At 40.7% G+C, this 19329-nt stretch overlaps 1 protein-coding gene across 1 annotated transcript in view; it reads left to right on the plus strand.

The window, feature by feature from the left end:
• FASN (fatty acid synthase) overlaps positions 1-19329 on the plus strand; it is a 217557-nt gene that overhangs the window by 141182 nt on the left and 57046 nt on the right. The window contains exons 25-31 of the mRNA XM_033960321.1: positions 933-1051; positions 4910-5064; positions 5284-5487; positions 8847-8997; positions 11600-11778; positions 12257-12376; positions 14955-15077. Coding sequence (XP_033816212.1) covers positions 933-1051; positions 4910-5064; positions 5284-5487; positions 8847-8997; positions 11600-11778; positions 12257-12376; positions 14955-15077 — 1051 coding nt within the window. The remainder of the gene's footprint in view (positions 1-932; positions 1052-4909; positions 5065-5283; positions 5488-8846; positions 8998-11599; positions 11779-12256; positions 12377-14954; positions 15078-19329) is intronic.

Below are 19329 nucleotides of genomic sequence, written 5' to 3' on the forward strand. Positions count from 1 at the left end.
AAACGAAAACAAACAATCATTAAATGCTTCCATGAATAAAGTGCTTTTTAATACCTTCTTAAATTTTGGATATTATTTACTGCAAGGATCACGAACTTGCAATGATAGTCTTGGTAAATATTGCTGTGGTAAACTGTATTATTTTACTTAGGGTTACCAGATTTTGTTAAGCTAAAACCCGGCCACATGGCCCCGCCTCCCTGCTCCGCCCCATTCTACTCCAGCCCCACCCTGTTCCGTCCAAGTTCCGCCCCAGCCCTGCCCCTCACACCTCTTCTCTTTCCTCAAGCTCGGAGGCACATCTGGAGGGCCTCCAAGCATATGTAGATGTGATACAATTACATTACATGCATGACATCATCGCATCAGACCTGCGCATGCTCAGAGGATCTCCAGACATGGCCCCGAACTTGAAAACCCGGACAAACTGCTGCTTTTTAAAAATCTGTCTGGACACCCAGGTAAATTTGGACGTCCGGTAACCCTAATTTTACTGCACCTCAATATGAGTCTTTTATTACTCAGTGGCGTAGTAAGGGGGAGTTGGACCACAGGCGCCAATACCTCACCACCAGTGACCAGCATCTCCTACCTTCAGCTCTCCATCCAATGTCACTTCCGACCCACCCTCTTTGCTGATATAAGTTCCTCCTCTTAGTTCTTTTGAATCTGTGCTATTGCTTTGATTTGACTTCAGCTGCTCTAGGCAATTGCCTAATCCTGCCTAATGGCTGGAGTTGTTCTGGAGACCCTATTGATTTTATTGGGAACTCAACTATGTGAATTTCCCTATATGCATTTTAGGGAACTGTAAGTGTTGAAGAAGCAAAGGGAAAACATAATCTGAGAATTGCATATAGACTGAACATGGTATCCATGGAAATATAGAGAAAGAGGCTGTTTAACCATATCCTTGGCATTCTTCTTTCCAGTCAATCTTGGTTAATTCTTCAGAGCAGCCTTTGTGGCTGATGGCAACCAGCTGCGCGAACTCTGGAATTGTAGGACTGGTAAACTGTCTGCGACAGGAACCCGGTGGGCACAGGATCAGGTATGGCGTCTACTACTTGGATTAGTATATGATATGGAGCAACCAGGGAACAGGCCAGCTTGAGATAATCAGAAGCCTGACTTCCTAACTTTTATACCCTTTCTTTTGCTGCAGCTGCTGAGAGCAAGAATTTGTTTCTTCCTGCACCTCATATCTCTGTGGAAGTCTGAGCCTTGTGATACAGGATCTTATGTTTCACAAGACCAGCATAGGAGTTTCCATACCCCACAGCTCAGACTCAGACAGCAGGTCAAAGATCAGTAGCTCTGAGGGCTAGCAGAGGTGGGGGTGGAAAGTGAGAAGGAGGCTGGCATGCTGAGGTAGAGACTGGGGAAGTAGCCAACTGGCTTGCTGGGGGAGAGCGGGTGGCTAACTGGCTTGTTGCAGTAGTGATAGGGATAAGGCTCACTAGTTTCTTTAGGTACGGAGAGGGGTTAGGAGAGATGGCTTATTGGTTTCCTTGGATATGGAGAGGGGTTAGGAGGGTGGCTTCTAGGGTCAGGACAGGAGGACATCATGTTGAAGATTGAAGGAACCAACCAAAGATGGCTGGACACATTGAAACAACCATGGGGATGTCACTGGAGGACCTTACCAGACTAGCACAAAACCGATTTCTTGAGCCATTCCTTCCTAACCTCTCTCTGTATCCAAGGGGCAAGGGAGGTGGCTGACTGGCTTGCTGGGTGGTGATGGTTAGCTGGGATATAGGATGGTCATTTTAAAGGAGGAGGGAGATGATGGGGATCAGTGAGTACCAACATCAATAAATAAGGAAATCCAAATCTGAAAATCACATAAAGACCAGCTCCCATGGGACACCTTCATAGTTTGCCTGCACTCAAAAGCTGCATAAAAATTAGTGGAGAAAAAAAGCCGACAGTTGTTCGGTGTGGAGTATCCTTGAAGGATACTATTGAAATAAGATATTTAGGGAATTCCAGTAGAGAGGTTTCAGTAATGATGAAAGAAAGCCAGAGGAAAGCAGAGTAAAGGATACAAATTATCCCTGTCATCTTCTAAGCAGCTTGTAAATGCAAGAAAAAAAACTTATGTAATTTTGTAAGATAAGCTGCATTTCCATGCAAAGTTCTAAGAGTGATCTTATATGACTGTAAAACTGTGACCTGTTCTGAGCTCTTTGGGGAGGATGGGGTATAAAACCAAATAAATAATTTACAGTGTCTGTATACAAGTGCTAGAAAGGGATTGGGATTTGTATACCGCCTTTTTTTTTTTTTTTTTGTAGTTTTACAACCACACTCAAAGCGGTTTACATACAGGTACTTCAAACATGTTCCCTAGCTATCTCGATGGGCTCACAATCTATCTAATGTACGTGGGGCAGAGGAGGATGAAGTGACTTGCCCAGGGTCACAACCACTGTGCCATCTCAAAGACCTGGTGAATGGGACAGTGTGTTTCAGGGGTACAAATTATACATATTACAATGATAAAGTAGATCAAATTGGAGGAGGGTAACCTAGTGGTTAGAGCAACTGAAGTTGTGAGTTCAAGTCCAAGTGCAGTCACTTAACACTTCATTCCTTATAGCCGTATTATCAAGTCCCATCCCCTTTGCTGTTTACATTCTGCATGACAGATAGAAGCATGGATTCCATAGGGGACTATACTACCGTCTGAAGAAATGTTTTCAAAGATTAGGAAGTCTGGCAAACAGTGTAATAATGAGTGATTTCAGTCACCAACAAAATTATCCAGTCATATATAGAACTCATTCATCCACCCTTTTTAAATAAAGAAAAAAGCCTCAATTATCGAAAGCTAAAAAAAATTGAACCCCTTCAAGATATTCAAAATGGAATGGCTCACCTTCTTTCATGGGCAAGAAAAAAAAACTCCACTTAATTTAAACACCACATGTGTACATCTAGTTCATAATTTTCAAACATGTGAAGTGAACAGTCAAAAAATTCTGAAACCCCTATACATCTGTGTACTTGACTCCTTGCTTACAACAGAGGGTAACAAAATAGTGAGTGAGTTCTTCAAAGTTCAATATCTAAGCAAAAAGACAGTCTGCTACTCCTGGAAACATTGCACTAAATCAGGGGTGTCCAACCTGCGGCCCTGTGAAGTATTTTGTGCTGCCCCGGTCGAGGGCGATGCAGTGTTTTCCTCTGCTGCCTCCGGGTGTTTACCATCTTGCCGGCTCCCTCCTGTGTCTTGCTGCAGCGTTTGCGCGGCCCCAGAAACATTTTTTTCAGCTAATGCGGCCCAATGAAGCCAAAAGGTTGGACACCCCTGCACTAAATGCACAAATAATTCCACTTCAAAGGCTCCCAGTATCCCAATACTGACTGGATAAATGTTACATCAGGGAGAAATCCTAGACGTAATAAATGATTGCTTCTTGAAACAACTAGATTTACCCCCTTTTTTACTAAACTGTGGTCCAGAGCGCTAAATGCATGTGCATTTAGCACTCCGGGCCACGGTAGAAACCTCTACCACGCTCTAGTGAAAGGGCCTTAGTCCTTAGGGGAATGCAGGGCATTGTATGAAGGAAAGGTAACTGTTGGTTCTGCTGGGAAATAGTGATCATAACATGATCAAATTTGAGATGATATCTGGAATGACTTCACGAAAGAAATCTACTTCAAAAGGGCAACTATGATAAAATGAGAAAAATGGGTAAAAAGAAGGTAAAAGGATTGGCAGCAAAGGCTAGAACTTTAAATCAGGCATGGACATTATTTTAAAAAATCATCATGGAAGCCTCACCTTGAATATTGTGTTTAGTTCTGGTCTCCTTATCTCAAGAAATATAAAGGTTCAAAGAAGAGCGACCAAGATGGTAAAGGGGCTGGAACTCCTCTCGTATGAGGGAAGGCTAAAACGGTTAGGGCTCTTCAGCTTGGAAAAGAGATGGCTGAGGGAGAGATAGGATTGAAGTCTACAAAATCCAGAGTGGAGTAGAACGGGTACATATGGATCGATTTTTCACTCCGTCAAAAATTACAAAGACTAGGGGACACTCGATAAAGTTACAGGGAAATACTTTGAAAACCAATAGGAGGAAATCCTTTTTCACTCAGAGAATAGTTAATCTTTGGAACGCATTGCCAGAGGTAAATGGTTTTAAGAAGGGTTTGGACAAGTTCCTGGAAGAAAGGTATGGGACATGCAAACAGAGTAGGATCTCTGAAGGTGAGGAAGGGATTGTACAGCTGAGCAGTTGGAAGGGGTGCATTAATGATTTTTTACCTCTTGCAGGGTTGGATAGCTTTACTGGATTTATGGATGGGGGTGTCTTGATCCTTCATTTGTTTTTTCATTTTCTAGAACTTGTTCTAAGAACTGGGGGGGGGGTTACTTTTTATATAAATAAGAAATGCTTTTTTTCAGAGATTGATGTCTAATGTTTATTATTGTTCATCTTGAATATATCAATAAAGTCTCCATCAAAAAAACAAACAAACCAAGACCCCCCCCCCCAAAGCAATTGAGCAGTTGGTGTGGATGGGCAGACTGGATCGGTTCCATGGCCTTTTTCTGCTATAATGTTCTATGAGTGACATTTTTTAAACAAATTGGAACAAATATTTTTCCCTACTCAACACAGTAAAACTGGGAATGCAGTGATACAAGTAGTCCAGCTGGATTGAAAAGGATTCAGACAGGCACCCGGAGGAAACCATTTTTAGACACATGGACTGGATCGATTCTTTGGGATCCTTCCATGTTCTTGTGACCTTAATTGGCTATGATTGGATAACAGGATGCCAGGCTCTAAAGCCTCTTTGGTTTGACCTAGTAAGGCTGTTCTTATGTTTTGCATGAAAGATTAAATAGAAAAATCTAAGAGCAACGAGAATTATTTTCTTTGGGTTTTAGGTGCATCCTTGTATCAAACGTAGAGACTTCCTCAGTCATTCCCTGCCTTCATGCTACTTCAGCAGAGACACAAACACTGCTCCGAAGAGACCTGACCATGAATATTTATCGGGATGGACAGTGGGGTGCCTTCCGGCATTCCATGCTACAGCAAGGTGACTTTCTTGGTATCACCTGAACTTAGGAGAATGTAGCTCCCACTTCCAGCTGTGATCCCATAGTGCTTGCTTGCATTGCCAGTTCCACAGACAAGGAAAGCAATAAATCCAGAGGCATGCATGTGTGGGGAGTGCCATTCTTTAATGAGATGTCCTGTGTAAGATTCTGTTTTTTGCAAAGGATTTTGAGAAATCTGTGTTTTGTTGCTTCTACAGATCTTCCTCAGAAAGTAACAGATTGTGCTTTTGTGAATGTTTTGACTCGTGGTGACCTGTCCTCCCTCCGCTGGATCTTTTCTCCCCTGCGACATTTTCAGCCAAATAATCCCAATGTCCAGCTCTGTAAAGTTTATTTCGCATCTCTCAACTTCCGAGATATCATGTTAGCAACTGGGAAACTACCACCCGATGCCATCCCAGGTAAGTGTGCTCCAATCCCGCTTCTGCAGAAGCATCCAGGATGTGCGTGGCTAAAGAAATGTGGTTTAGTCTTCATTTTAAACCAAGCTTTTGCAGTTTTCATGTGGGGTTTTCTCCACATTCATGATTTTTGTGTGCACCGAAATTGACTGAACATATGTTAATTATTAGGTGTATGTACACAGAAGCATTCTGGCCCAGATTCTCTAGATGCCCAAACTCAGTGAAAAATGCTGTTTTTCAAGGCGCCTACCGACACCTAAAAAATTAGCGCCAGAATCGCAGCTCCGTAGGCTCTTTATGGTACTTAATGACACTGTAGGCATGGCTAATGCCACAAGTGGCATTAGGTGCCATAAGGGCGATTCACTTCAAAGGTAGGTGCTAGAAACCCTGGCTTACATTTCTGGTGTTGGAGACGTGATTCTCTAACCAGCGCCGTTGTGGGATTGACACATGATCGGTGGCTGCTTTTATTTATCATTCTGCCAAGGGAGCTCAGAACGGTTTACATGAATTTATTCAGGTCCCGGGGCAATGGGAGGATTAAGTGACTTGCCCAGGGTCACAAGGATGCTGAGGCTGTAGCTTTAACCACTCTAGAAATCAAAATGTAGTAAAAGTGAGCCAAGTCTAGGACAATGAAGCCATTGTGACATCACTGATGAGGTTGGCTCTTATTGGTGGAATGAGGCATTATGACATCACAATCTCAACTCTGGTTATCAGAGGCTGAAACTCTTCACACTATTTATTCAATTTTCTATACCATTTTCCCCAGGGGAGCTCAGAATGGTTTACATGAATTTATTCAGGTACTTCAAGCATTTTCCCTTTCTGCCCCGGCGAGCTTACAATCAATCTAATGTCCCTGGGGCAATGGGGGGCTTAAGTGACTTGCCCAGGGTCACAAGGTCAATGTGGGTTTGAACCTACAATCTCAAGGTGCTGAGGCTGCAGCGTTAACCACTGTGCCACTCTCCCCCATTAACATGGCTCCAGTTAGAGAATCCAGGCCTCTGTGCTTTTTAAAATTGTACACATTCAGATTAACCCAATGCAGGCCCTTATGTACTGTAGCTTAAAAGAGACCGAACTTCCATCTTTCAGATGAGAGATGTGTTTTCTTTTCTTCAAGGGAGATCAGATAAATGGCAAAAATGAAGATCATTATTTGAGCTTGCATTGTTAATAAGTATGTTTTTATTGTGATCTGCTGTAATATAAATCTAATATAATAAAACGCTAAGCGCGCATGCGCACTCTTACCACTTGTTCCCTGATCCGTATGTCTGTGGACAGCAAGAGTGCGAATGCGTGCTTAAAACGACCCCACGCTCGCGGCAGCAGAACCGAAATAGCGGCCCGAGAAGAGAAGCACTGACCAAAAAGACTCCTTTGCCGTCTCCCCACTCACTCTGTAAGTTTTTTTCGCGGTCTGACCCTCCCATCCCTTCCCGACGTCTGACCGGCTCACTTAGTCCTTTGCCGCCCCCCCCTTCCCTTCCCACGGTCCCAACTACCAAGGGAAGGGAAGGGAGGGGTGGTAAGGGACTAAGGGAGCCGGCCAGACTGCGGGAAGGGAAAGGGGGGTAGGGGAAACGCTGCAGCAGTACAGGGAAGTGGTGTGGGGGAGGGAAATGGAGGGGAGGGAATGCTGCTGCTGTGGAGAGACAGAAAGATTGAAAGAAAGACAGACAGCGGGAGGAAGGGAGACAGAAAGAAAAGAAGAAAGACACAGGGGCAGGGAGAGACACAGAAAGACAGACAGACAAAGGGGGCCAGGGAGAGAGACAGACAGAAAGAAAGACAGCGGGAGGGAGAGAGAGACAGAAATAAAGACAGACAGACATATATTCTAGCACCCGTTAATGTAACGGGCTAAAATACTAGTTTTAAAATAAATAAATAAATAAATAAGCAAGCTTGCAAGGTTAAGCTACGGAACACGTTGCCAGCGGTTAACATAGCTGGTTTCAAAAAAGGTTTGGACAAGTTCCTGGAGGAAAAGTCTGCTATTGAGACAGACATGAGAGAAGCCACTGCTTGCCCTAGATCGGTGGCATGGAATCTATTTGGGTTTCTGCCAGGTGCTTGTAGCTGGATTGGCTACTGTGAAAACAGGCTACTGGGCTATGCATGGGCTCCCTTTATGCAGGGGCCCGAGTAGTTGTCTCTTTTGCCCCTAGGTAAGAGCAGCGGATTATGAAAAATTGTAGGCGGACCTTAGGAAATTGGAAGACTGGGCATCCAAATGGCAGATGACAAATGCAAAGTGATGCACATTGGGAAGAATAACCTGAATCACAGTTACCGGATGCTAGGGTCCACCTTGGGGTTAGTGCCCAAGAAAAGGATCTGGGTGTCACCATAGACAATACAATGAAATCTTCTGACCAATGTGTGGCGGTGGCCAAAAAAGCAAATAGGATGCTAGGAATTATTAAAAAAGGGATAGTTAACAAGACGAAGAATGTCATAATGCCCCTGTATCGCTCCATGGTGCAACCTCATCTGGAGTATTGCATTCAATTCTGGTCTCCTTTTCTCAAGAAAGATATAGTGGCACTAGAAAAGGTTCAAAGAAGAGCGACCAAGATGAAACTCCTCTCGTATAAGGAAAGACTAAAACAGTTAGGGCTCTTCAGCTTGGATAAGAGACAGCTGAGGGGAGATATGATTGAAGTCTACAAAATCCTGAGTGGAGTAGAATGGGTACAAGTGGATCGAGTTTTCACTAGGGGTCACGCGATGAAGTTACAGGGAAATGCTTTTAAAACCAATTGGAGGAAAATTTTTTCACTTAGAGAATAGTCACGCTCTGGAATGCGTTGCCAGAGGATGTGGTAAGAGTAGATAGTGTAGCTGGTTTTAAGAAAGGTTTGGAGAAGTTCCTGGAGGAAAAGTCCATAGTTATTGAGAAAGACATGGTGGAAGCCACTGCTTGCCCTGGATTGGCCAGGTACCAGTAACCTGGATTGGCCACCGTGAGAATAGGCTACTGGGCTTGATGGACCATTGGTCTGACCCAGTAAGGCTATTCTTAGGTGCTTATGTACTAGAATCCACTTTGCTATGTCCTTATTCCAGATTGAAAGGTGGTATATATTAAGTCTTCCAATAAACTAAAAAAACTCTTAATTATAATGGCAGTAGTAGTTTTAACCCCCTCTTCTACAAAGCCACGCAAGCAGCTTCCACGCAGCCACAGCCCCGAAGCCCTTTAAATCTCTATGGGCTTCGGGGCTTTGTAGAAGAGGGGGTAAGTGCCATTCACTGACTTTTTTAAATCGTTGATTTTCCTCAAAAGATGCATTTTGGTGACAGTTTTCAACATAAAATTGTTTTCACTGTCTCAGGTGATTTAGCATTACAGCAGTGCATGCTGGGAATGGAGTTTTCAGGTCGTGATTCAACAGGCAGAAGGGTCATGGGACTACTTCCTGCCAAAGGACTGGCTACCATGGTAGACTGTGACCAACGGTTCCTTTGGGTTGTTCCGAAAAACTGGTAAGTCTTTTCTTGGTATTTCACCGTTAGCTTGATGAGAATTGTCTTGAAGTATGACATAGATCAAGTTTGCATCTAAAATCATTTCATATAGAATAATTTTTAAAGGTGTGATTTTTTTTAATACTTTTTTTAATTTTCAAATTCAGAAAAAACTACAAACATCTGACCCATAGTTGTCCCTTCCACAGATCAGTCATGCACAACAATATGTTTGAACATATTTTTACAATATTTCTCCCCATGGACCCTCCTTACAATCTACAACCTTTGATACCTTTCCCCATAAGTCCAAAACCCCCGCATTTTATTTACTAGTAATACTTTACTTTCCCTGATCATTATAATTAAATTTTTCATCCCTCTAAACATGAGTGTTTTATGGTTTATGCTATTGTGGCTTTCCTCCCTCCCATTCTCCTCCCTCTCTCCCTGATCGATCCTGAAGCAACCCTTGCTTCTATCTAAATCTTCATTTTAGGGACTTTTCCTTGGTATTCCTCCTACAATACCTCAAAAGGTTCACTTGGCAGCTGAGTGCTGCTTATCATCCTATCTTCCAGTTTCTTAACCACCTCTTCCCTCTGGGGTAGTTTGTTCTGTATCCAAAGACTATTACTGTGCACCTCACCTTCACCATAGAGTACCTGGATAATCATGGCTTTTCTCAGTTCTTCCCCTGACTGGAATGTTTACTAAGAAGCATTGAGGATCCACCTCTACCTGTACTCCAAAGTCTCCCAGACCATAACTACCGCTACTGAGCTTGATGGACCATTGGTCTGACCCATCTTTTTTGCTATAAATTACCGTTTAACTTAAAAAATTCAAAATTCTGTTGAAAATGTGGCTCTTTGAACAGGCGTTCCCTCCCTCTCCACAAGCGGAATGTGTGAGATTGGTGCCTGGCACTCACCTGTCTGTCCTTTGTTACGAGTGACTTTTCTCTTTACTATTTAAGAACTGGAGTTCCTTTTCCTTCTCTGTTTTTAGTTTTGTAAACCACTTTGCTCTGCATGTCTAGTAAGTGAATCAAGGAAAATGGAAATTAGATGGTGCTATCATAGAATCGCACAAGCCGGCGGCATATTTAGAATTTGGCCTGTCCCTGGGACTGCCTCCATTCACTGCAGGTGATGTTACATCGGAAAAGGCAGCAAATGAGCTCCTTTACCCACATATAGGGGGCTTAAGTCTATAAGTGCCCCTTCCATGCATAAAGCACTGTTTTTTTCCAACTTTTCCCTTCTTATTAGCATCTGTCTGTTTTTAGTCTTCGAATTTCAAACCTCGATAAGTCACCTGGTGACTGCACATTACTCCATATGCCTTTCTTTAGTGTAGTAACTGCCATTCCACACAGATCCCACAAAGAAATTTCATTCCGTTACCTCTTCTTCATTTCATCACATATACAGTGCTAGTCTCTAAAATCTGCCCTTCTTACAACCCTGGTTTTCTCTCACATCAACCTACAAGAGAACTCATATCAATACATCAGAACATCATCTATCAGGACACAAGAAATTGCATTTTCTCAGTTCAAGGCCCCAAACCTTCCACCCCACCTGAGAAAGCAAACCTCTTTGAACCAATTCCAAACCTTCGTCTTCATAGATGCCTTCAATTAACTTTCCACTAAACCAAACAAACACGATCTCTTTGTGATCTCTCCCCCTGCGATTCTAGCATTAGACTGTGGTTCTTCCACCAAACCCTCTTGCATTATGGCCTGTCACAACTCCTTCATCTCTTCTCTTTTACTCTGTGAACCACTCAGATGGCTTGGTCTAGAACGGGATAGTAAGTCTGAATAAACGGAAAACTTGAAATAGTTGACCCAAGTCTCTCAAATCCTCAACCTGAGATATTAATCTTGAAATAAAATTCTCTGCACTGCTAGACATACTTAAGCCTCTTGGCTGTTTCTTAGAAGTATGGAGGCAGAATGTCACACTTTTGAGCGCTAGGCCCTGTATTCTCGGTCTGTCTATGTGCTACCTTGTTTTCAATTGGTTTCAGGCTTTTCAGGAAACCTAACTAAACAGACTTTGTCTGCCTTCCCCTGTTCCCTGAGTCTTCATGCTAGCTAGGCAAGGCTTCCACCTACTGCTTCATCATAGTGTCCAAGTCTTTTGTTTGCTGACTTGGGCCTTCTTATCTTCAGTTTGATTGGCATGTTGCTTTACCACGTATATCGATGAGCCATGCTTGCTACCATGATTTCTCCAGCACAGAGAGGGACAGAGCACACCAAATACAATACAGTGAAAAAAAGCACAAAGGGCCTCAATGAACAGGGACGCGTCTTTATTGACCTAACCTGAGCCGTGTTTTGGCATACAATGCCTGCATCAGGAGTCTGCAAAAAATATATATTTATATACACACACACACAAATCACATGTACATAATTTAATAAAAACATGAATACCAACCAATGATAATTGATGTGAGAAATAAAAAATATGATGTGACACCCAAATGTCAGTGAGAAATAAAGTGAAGGTGAGAGATGATCCAAATGAGTTGTCAGAATCTTAAAAATTGCCTCCATATATAATTTCCTTGTCGTCTTCAAAGATGCTTGTTTTGGCCGTAGGACTCTGGAAGATGCCGCTTCAGTGCCCGTGGTGTATGCCACTGCTTACTATGCCTTACTGGTTCGAGGTCGAATGAAGAAAGGGGAGAGCGTACTTATTCACTCGGGCTCAGGGGGTGTGGGTCAAGCAGCCATCACCATAGCCCTGAGCATGGGCTGTGTGGTCTACACTACTGTAGGTGGGTGCTGATTTTCCCCAACTCCTTTCTCTCCTCACTTTACTTTCTTCCATCCGGATTCTGTCAGTATTTCTTTTCTTTTCCTTCCCTGTGACCTTACATAGTTTCCCCTCCTCCCTCCAGACAGCTTTGTACTCTCTTACCTCCCAGGTTTTCCTTCTCTTTAGCAAATTCCCCTTGTATCCCTTTTCACTACATGCCCACATCACGTTCTTCTTTTCCAGCAAACCTCATTCCCGTGAACATCCATCCTGAGCATCCTAGTCTAGTCCTTCTCCTCCATCTTTCATATTATGTGTCCTCCACAACCTTCCATATTCTTTCATGACCCTTTTCCCAACACTGCAAGACCCCTTATTCTTTCTACCAAATCCTGGCATAATCCAGGAAGCCCCTTTCGTCTCTTGCTTCCTTTCTCTTTCTGTTTTCCCTGTTGGTTCTCTATTGGACATTTTACATCAGAAACTTTTTGCTGCAGGTTCTGTGGAGAAGCAAGAATATCTGCAAGCAAGGTTCCCAGAGCTGGATGAGAAATGCTTTGCTAATTCCAGAAATACATCCTTCGAGCAACATGTGCTCAGCATGACGGGAGGAAAAGGTGAGCATCTGGAAAGAAGTGCAAGAATCCTTGATCCTGATGGCTGTTCTCCTCACTGTTTCCTGTTTCTAGACCATATATGATATGCAACGCTGTTGATAACTTTTTTCCATCCATAGCTTTTATATCTTGATTTGGGGGGTTTTACCTTGAATTCTGTAGTTTTGTTTTTGTAAAATCTTCTGGTCTCGGCAAAGTATAGGTCTTGACCCAAAAAATATATCGGCTGCTATTTTTATTAAACTAAAGAGCTTATTTTGAAGCATAGAGACATCTCAAAATGCTCAAATGGATGTCTCTATGCTTGGATTGTCCAAATCTCGATTTTGCAAAGGCAGAAAAAGGACGTCCAACAAGGGGAATGTATTGTGGACGTGTTTTGTTCGGGCCTAGGGAGGGCTCCATGTAGTGCTAGGGGAAAAAGAGCAGAAGAAAAAGCTAGGCAGAAGGAAAGATCAGGTTTTGGATGGATGTTCTAGAGTAAATCAGGTCTTGGGCTGCTCTTTAAATGTTCAGGGAAAGAGATCACTTGGAATGTGGAGCTGGGTTTTTTTTTAATGTATGGATAGAGGGTTGAAGTCTGATGTCCAGTGGTAGAGAGTTTCCAGATATTGCATATGGTTCTGCAAAGCTGAATGCAACATGATCTGAAATGTCTAAATGTAAACCTGTCAGAGGAGGGAGGCGTGTGAGAAGAGGTATAAGGAAGCACTAGGTGAAAGGATTTGACATCATCAAATAAGGAGGTTGACACATGAGCCAGTGCTTTGGAGACATCATATCGCCCTAGTACCACACTCTATTTCAGTGCGGGCAACCTTGTCACAAATACCCTGATTCACTTTCTAAGGTGTTGTGACGGTCGGTCGTCTTGTTCCCTCTTTTCATCCTGGTTCAGTAAACTTCTGCGTCCTGTTCTCCCCAACAGAGCCAAACTCTTTCCTATGTTTTTACATCAGGTTTTTTAGATTACGTTTGCATTCATTTTGTTTTTCGCATACACATTTCATCTTATTCCTTTCAAAGGATTCTATTCCACATTGTTCTTTCCAAAGGAAAATTAGAGATTAGAGATTCACTACCCTTATTTTAGTGCATGTTATGACGCTTCGTTGGTATGTTTTGTCCTCCCTTTGCACATTCAGATGGTGTCCACAGCCATCCACGTCACAACATTCCTCCTATTTTCACCTCTTAATTGCATCACATCCACAATCACACTTTAGTATTCACGTTGTACTTTGCATAAATATTTGCACCAGCACCATTTTGATTTGCTACACGAAGCGTATCCATCATGCACACCTCTTTTCCATTTGTTCAACATGTAATACGCCCTCATTTCTCACTAGGGCCCCTGAGGAAGATGTTTTAATCAAAACACAGAGCGTGTTGGGTCCCGGTTTCTCTAGAACAAAGGTGGATCATTTTTAAAACAACCTTTAATTGACTCAATAAAGTGTCTGCCTCAAGTACATCTGTTCTGCAGTCTTCGTTTTGGGTTTTGTTTGTTCGACATTCACTGCCGACGTGTTGGATTTCTCTTTTCTTGCTCACTACACTGACCACCAGGCCATCCAGACACCTGCTTGTTGCTTTACTAGGATGTCCCATAATATCTGCGGCTGTCATAAAGGCTGGCATCTTTGGGGGATGGGAGAGAATCAGTGACCACTGGGGGAGTGAGAGGGGCGGGGTATGCTTTCATTCCTCCAAAGGTCATCTGGTCAGTTTGAGTGCCTTTTTGGCCCTTAGATGCTGTGAAAACAGGTCTAACTCCGAACATCTAAATGACACCCTGGATGTTTTGAAAAAGGTTTAATTATCCCTGCAAGACATTTGAGTGCTAATCCTACCCAAAACATGCCTCTTACATGCTCCCTAACATTTAGGCGTATTGGAGGGTGAATGCCCTGAACAACGTCTAGGAAACTAGTTTCAAAAATCAGTACTTGGATGTTTTGGTGATTAATATGTCCATGTGCTGGTTTATGCCATTTTTGGATGATTTTCTGTTTGAAAGTGAGCCCCTTAGTGTAATGAGACTTGAATAAAGAAATGGAGAGCAGTTCATCTTGGTTCCTCTGCCATGTTGGAATCCTGCCAGTTCAGTTCAGCTGGGCCACTGGTCTATGGCTGTGGTCAAACAAGGAAAGGGATTAGAACTTGTAGACCGCCTTTTTGTACAGTAGTTACACAACTACACGCAAAGCAATTTCCATACATACAGGTACTTATTTTGCTCCTGGGACAATGGATGATTAAGTGACTTACCCAGGGTCACAAGGAGCAGTGCTGGGATTTGATCCCATTGCCTCTGGGTTTAGGGGCAGCAGCTCTACCACTGGGTCACTTCTCACTTCTACGTAGGTATCATGACACTGACATATTCACAGGTCTTGGGTTTTCAAGACTACATTTCCTTCAGCAAGTGGAAAAGATGCAGATTTTGAGGGAAGGGAGGTAGAAAAGGGGAGGGGCAGATGTATGGGGAAAGGAAGAGATGAGATACTGAAGGAGGGGTGAGATGAACAGGAAAGCTAATCCTTTTTTTTTTTTTCTCTCTCTTTTCCTGCAGGTGTTGATTTGGTTTTAAACTCTCTGGCAGAAGAAAAGCTGCAGGCCAGTCTGCGCTGTCTTGCTCGTCATGGACGCTTCTTGGAAATTGGCAAATTTGATCTTTCTAACAACAGCCCACTTGGTGAGACTTGGATCAGGAAATGTTCCACGACTAGAAGTTAAAGCATTCAATGCTTCCTGTAGTACAGAGGTACTCAAGACGCAGTACACATATTCCAAGGGGTAGGCGAGACCTTCCTCACCTCTGTAGCCCTGCTGCAGCTTCATCAGCAAAACCACCTTTAATAGTCTCAGGGCCACAATGTCCAAGTGTACGCCGTCTGCTCTGCCGGTCCCCCAGCCTTTCTGATGTCAACTTCCTGTTCCAGGACAGGGGACCAGCAGAAGACCATTTGATTTTTTTTTTTTCATTTATAATATCTTTATTCATTTTTTAATCAAATAACAAGTGCACAAAAATATATCATAAATTAATTCCAAAATAGCACTGTAATATCTAACACATAAAATCTAATAGTATAAAAATCTCCACCCAGCCACCCTTCATCAAATTCTCAACAAGAATACATTATACTATATTATGCAATATAACATAGCTTTTTAAATTTCACCCCAAATCCACCCTCCCCCTTGAGTGTGCTAAATAAATCTAAAAAAGCAAAGAAAAGGAAAAGAAAAGAGTTGATGCCTATTCATCACAATACTTTTCCAATGGCCCCCAAATCTGCAAAATTATTATAGTTCCCTTTTTGTAACGCTATTGCTCTTTCCATCTTAAAAATATGGCATAACAAATTTCACCAGAATGTGTAATTAAGATTATTGTAATTTTTCCAATTATTGGTAATATGTTGAATGGCAACCCCTGTCATAATTAATAAAAGTTTGTTGTTATGTGATGATATTTGACTCTTTTTCCTCATAGCCATTCCAAATAAAACAGTATCATAGGAATGCGCAACATGGTTTTCCAATAAAGAATTTACTAGAGTCCAGATTGAATTCCAAAATAACTTAATATAGGGACAAATAATAAAGTAGATGATCTAATGTCCCTGGTTCCAGATTACAGTTCCAGCATTTATTGGACTTAGAGCTATCTAATTTTTGTAAACGAACAGGGGTCCAAAACGCTCTATGCAACAAAAAGAACCAAGTTTGCCTCATAGATGCTGACACTGTAGATCTCATCCTCCAAGACCAAATTCATGGCCATTGAGATGCAGAAATCTGATGCTTAATCTCAATGCTCCAAATGTCTCTAAGACCACATTTTGTTTTTTTATTCAAGTATCCAGATAATAATTTATACCACAATGTGGCTTGATGTCCTAGGAAGTCTGCTTGGAAGCATAGGAACTCCAGACTATATTGATAGTTAAAACTTTTCCATTCAGGGAACCCCACCTGAATAGCCGGCTTCAATTGCAACCACTTAAAACTTTGTGACTTATTAAGACCAAATCTATGTTGCAATTGTGAAAATTCAAGCAGTTTACCATCTGAAATAACATCATTCAGAGTTCGAATGCCTGCAATAATCCAGTTCTTCCAAATGACTTGATATCCGCCTATTTTAATCTTGGAGTTTATCCATAAGGATTGATTAGTTGATTTATTAATTGGAATAGGTGTTAAATTGCTAATATATCTCAATGATTTCCATGTATCCATTAAAATTTTGTTCTCCTTATATTTCCTAGGCATATTAATACTTGGTACATGAACTAAATTCAAAGGAAACAAGAGACGCCATTCTAAATACAACCAATCTGGTGCATTATCTATGAGTTCTGGGAGGATCCAATACATACCCTGACGTAAAATATAGGCTTGATGGTACCTATAAAAATTTGGAAAATTTACCCCGCCCTCCTCAATTGGCTTTTGCAAGGATACTAAAGCAATTCTAGGCATTTTACCAAGCCAAATAAATTTCGTAAGAATACCATTAAGCTTTTTATAAAAGGACCCTTGAAAAAAAATTGGTATCATACTCATTTGATAACAAACCACAGGCAAAATCATCATTTTAATAGTTTGAACTCTCCCCCACCAAGAAATATGTAAAGGATTCCATTGCTCACATAACTCTGTAACTCTTTTCAATAAAAATTTTTTGTTTTGTAAATCTTTATTCATTTTCATATGTTACATCAAGTGAATGACATAAATTTAATAATAATTTTAAATATACATACTTGATAAGCTCATATATTAATATTTAAGTTAACATTTCATTTAGAAAAATTAATATAATATTCATATTAATATTTCAGAAATCTAAATTTATATACTTCTTAGTTAATAAAATATTATCCCCTCCCCTCCCCCCCTTCTAATCAAATATACATGAATAAATTTTTAAATGCAAATTCTTTCCATATTTCATATTATACATTCAAGTATTAATATATTGTATATTATTCAGACATATGTTCCCCCCCCCTTTCCCTTTTAATCAAATTCTAAACATGGGAAAATTATTATTCTTTACAAAATTCTGTTAATGGTCTCCAGATTTTTTGAAATTTATTAATATAACCTTTTTGTGTTGCTATAGTGAGCTCCATTTTGTATATATGGCAAACAGAATTCCACCAGAAGGTGTAATTCAACCTATCATGTCTTTTCCAGTTGAAAGTGATTTGTTGTATTGCTATTCCAGTTAAAATAAATAGAAGTTTGTTATTACTTGATGAAATTTGACTTCTTGCTCTCATTGTTGTTCCAAATAATATAGTATCATATGTCAAGGCTACCGGATTTTCTAACATCCTATTTATTTGGGGCCAAATTGATTTCCAGAATGTTAAGATGAATGGACAAAAGAATAAAAGATGGTCTAATGTCCCAATTTCAACATGACAGTGCCAGCATCTATTAGATTTAGAGCTATCAATTCTATGTAAACGTGTAGGGGTCCATAAAGCTCTATGCAAAAGAAAAAAACCAAGTTTGTTTCATAGATGCTGACATCGTACATTTTAACCTCCAAGACCAAAGTTGTGGCCATTGAGATGCATTAATTTGATGTTTTATCTCAATGCTCCAAATGTCTCTAAGACCATTTTTTGGTTTTTTATTTATATATCCAGATATTAATTTATACCACTGTGCAGCTTCATGACCTGTTGAATTTATCTGGAAACATAAGAATTCCAAACTATGATAATTAGTAAGATTTTTCCATTCAGGGAACCCTACCTGAATGGATTGCTTCAATTGCAACCATCTAAAATATTGTGTTTTATTAAGATCAAATTTATGTTGCAATTGTGAAAACTCCAGCAACTTACCATTTTTTATTATATCGTCTAAAATACGAATACCTGCTAACATCCAATCTTTCCAGATTATTTTGAAGCCGCCGATTTTGATCTTGGGGTTAAGCCAAATTGTTTGAGTTGTTGATTTGCTAATTGGAATAGGAGTTAGGTTACTTATATATCTTAAAGTCTTCCATGTATCCATAAAAATTTTATGTTCTTTGTATAGCCTTGGCATTATGATACTAACAACATTACTAAGACGTAAAGGAAACATGAGTCTCCATTCTAGCCAAAACCAGTCTGGAATATTGTCAGTGGGCTCTGGGAGGATCCAATACATACCTTGACGTAAAATATAGGCTTGATGATACCTATAGAAATTGGGAAAATTTACCCCTCCCTCCGCAATTGGTCTTTGTAATGTCACTAAAGCAATTCTAGGATTTTTCCCAAGCCAAATAAATTTTGTCAATACCTTATTTAACTTTATATAAAAAGAATCTTGAAAGAAAATTGGTATCATTCCCATTTGGTAACAAACTACAGGTAAGATCATCATTTTAACCGTTTGTACCCTTCCCCACCAAGATAAATGCAAAGGATTCCATTGTTCACACATCTCTGTCACTTTTTGTAATAAACATTTTTCATTAATTTTTATTGTGTCATCTAAATTTTTTGAAATCCAAATTCCAAGATATTTAATAGCTTCCTCCTTCCAGACAAAAGAGAATGTATCAAATAAACCTTTTGTACAATGTACATTTAATGGGAGTATTTCTGATTTATTCCAATTTATCTTATATCCTGAAAATTTTCCGAATTTTTCAATCAGCTCAAGCAAGTGTGGGATGGTAGATTCCGGATTCCTCAAATATAATAATAAATCATCAGCATAAGCTGATATTTTGTATTCTCTATCTGAATGAGGTATACCTTGTATTTCCTTTACTTGTTGGATTGCTAATATTAAGGGTTCTAAAACTATATCAAACAGTAAAGGAGACAAGGGACATCCTTGTCTAACTCCCCTCTGTAGATTAAATTTTTCTGAAAATGTATTATTAATATATAATCTAGCAAAAGGGGAGCTATATAATG

Source organism: Geotrypetes seraphini, chromosome 10 (genome assembly GCF_902459505.1).
Source record: "Geotrypetes seraphini chromosome 10, aGeoSer1.1, whole genome shotgun sequence".
NCBI classification, from domain to species: domain Eukaryota; kingdom Metazoa; phylum Chordata; class Amphibia; order Gymnophiona; family Dermophiidae; genus Geotrypetes; species Geotrypetes seraphini.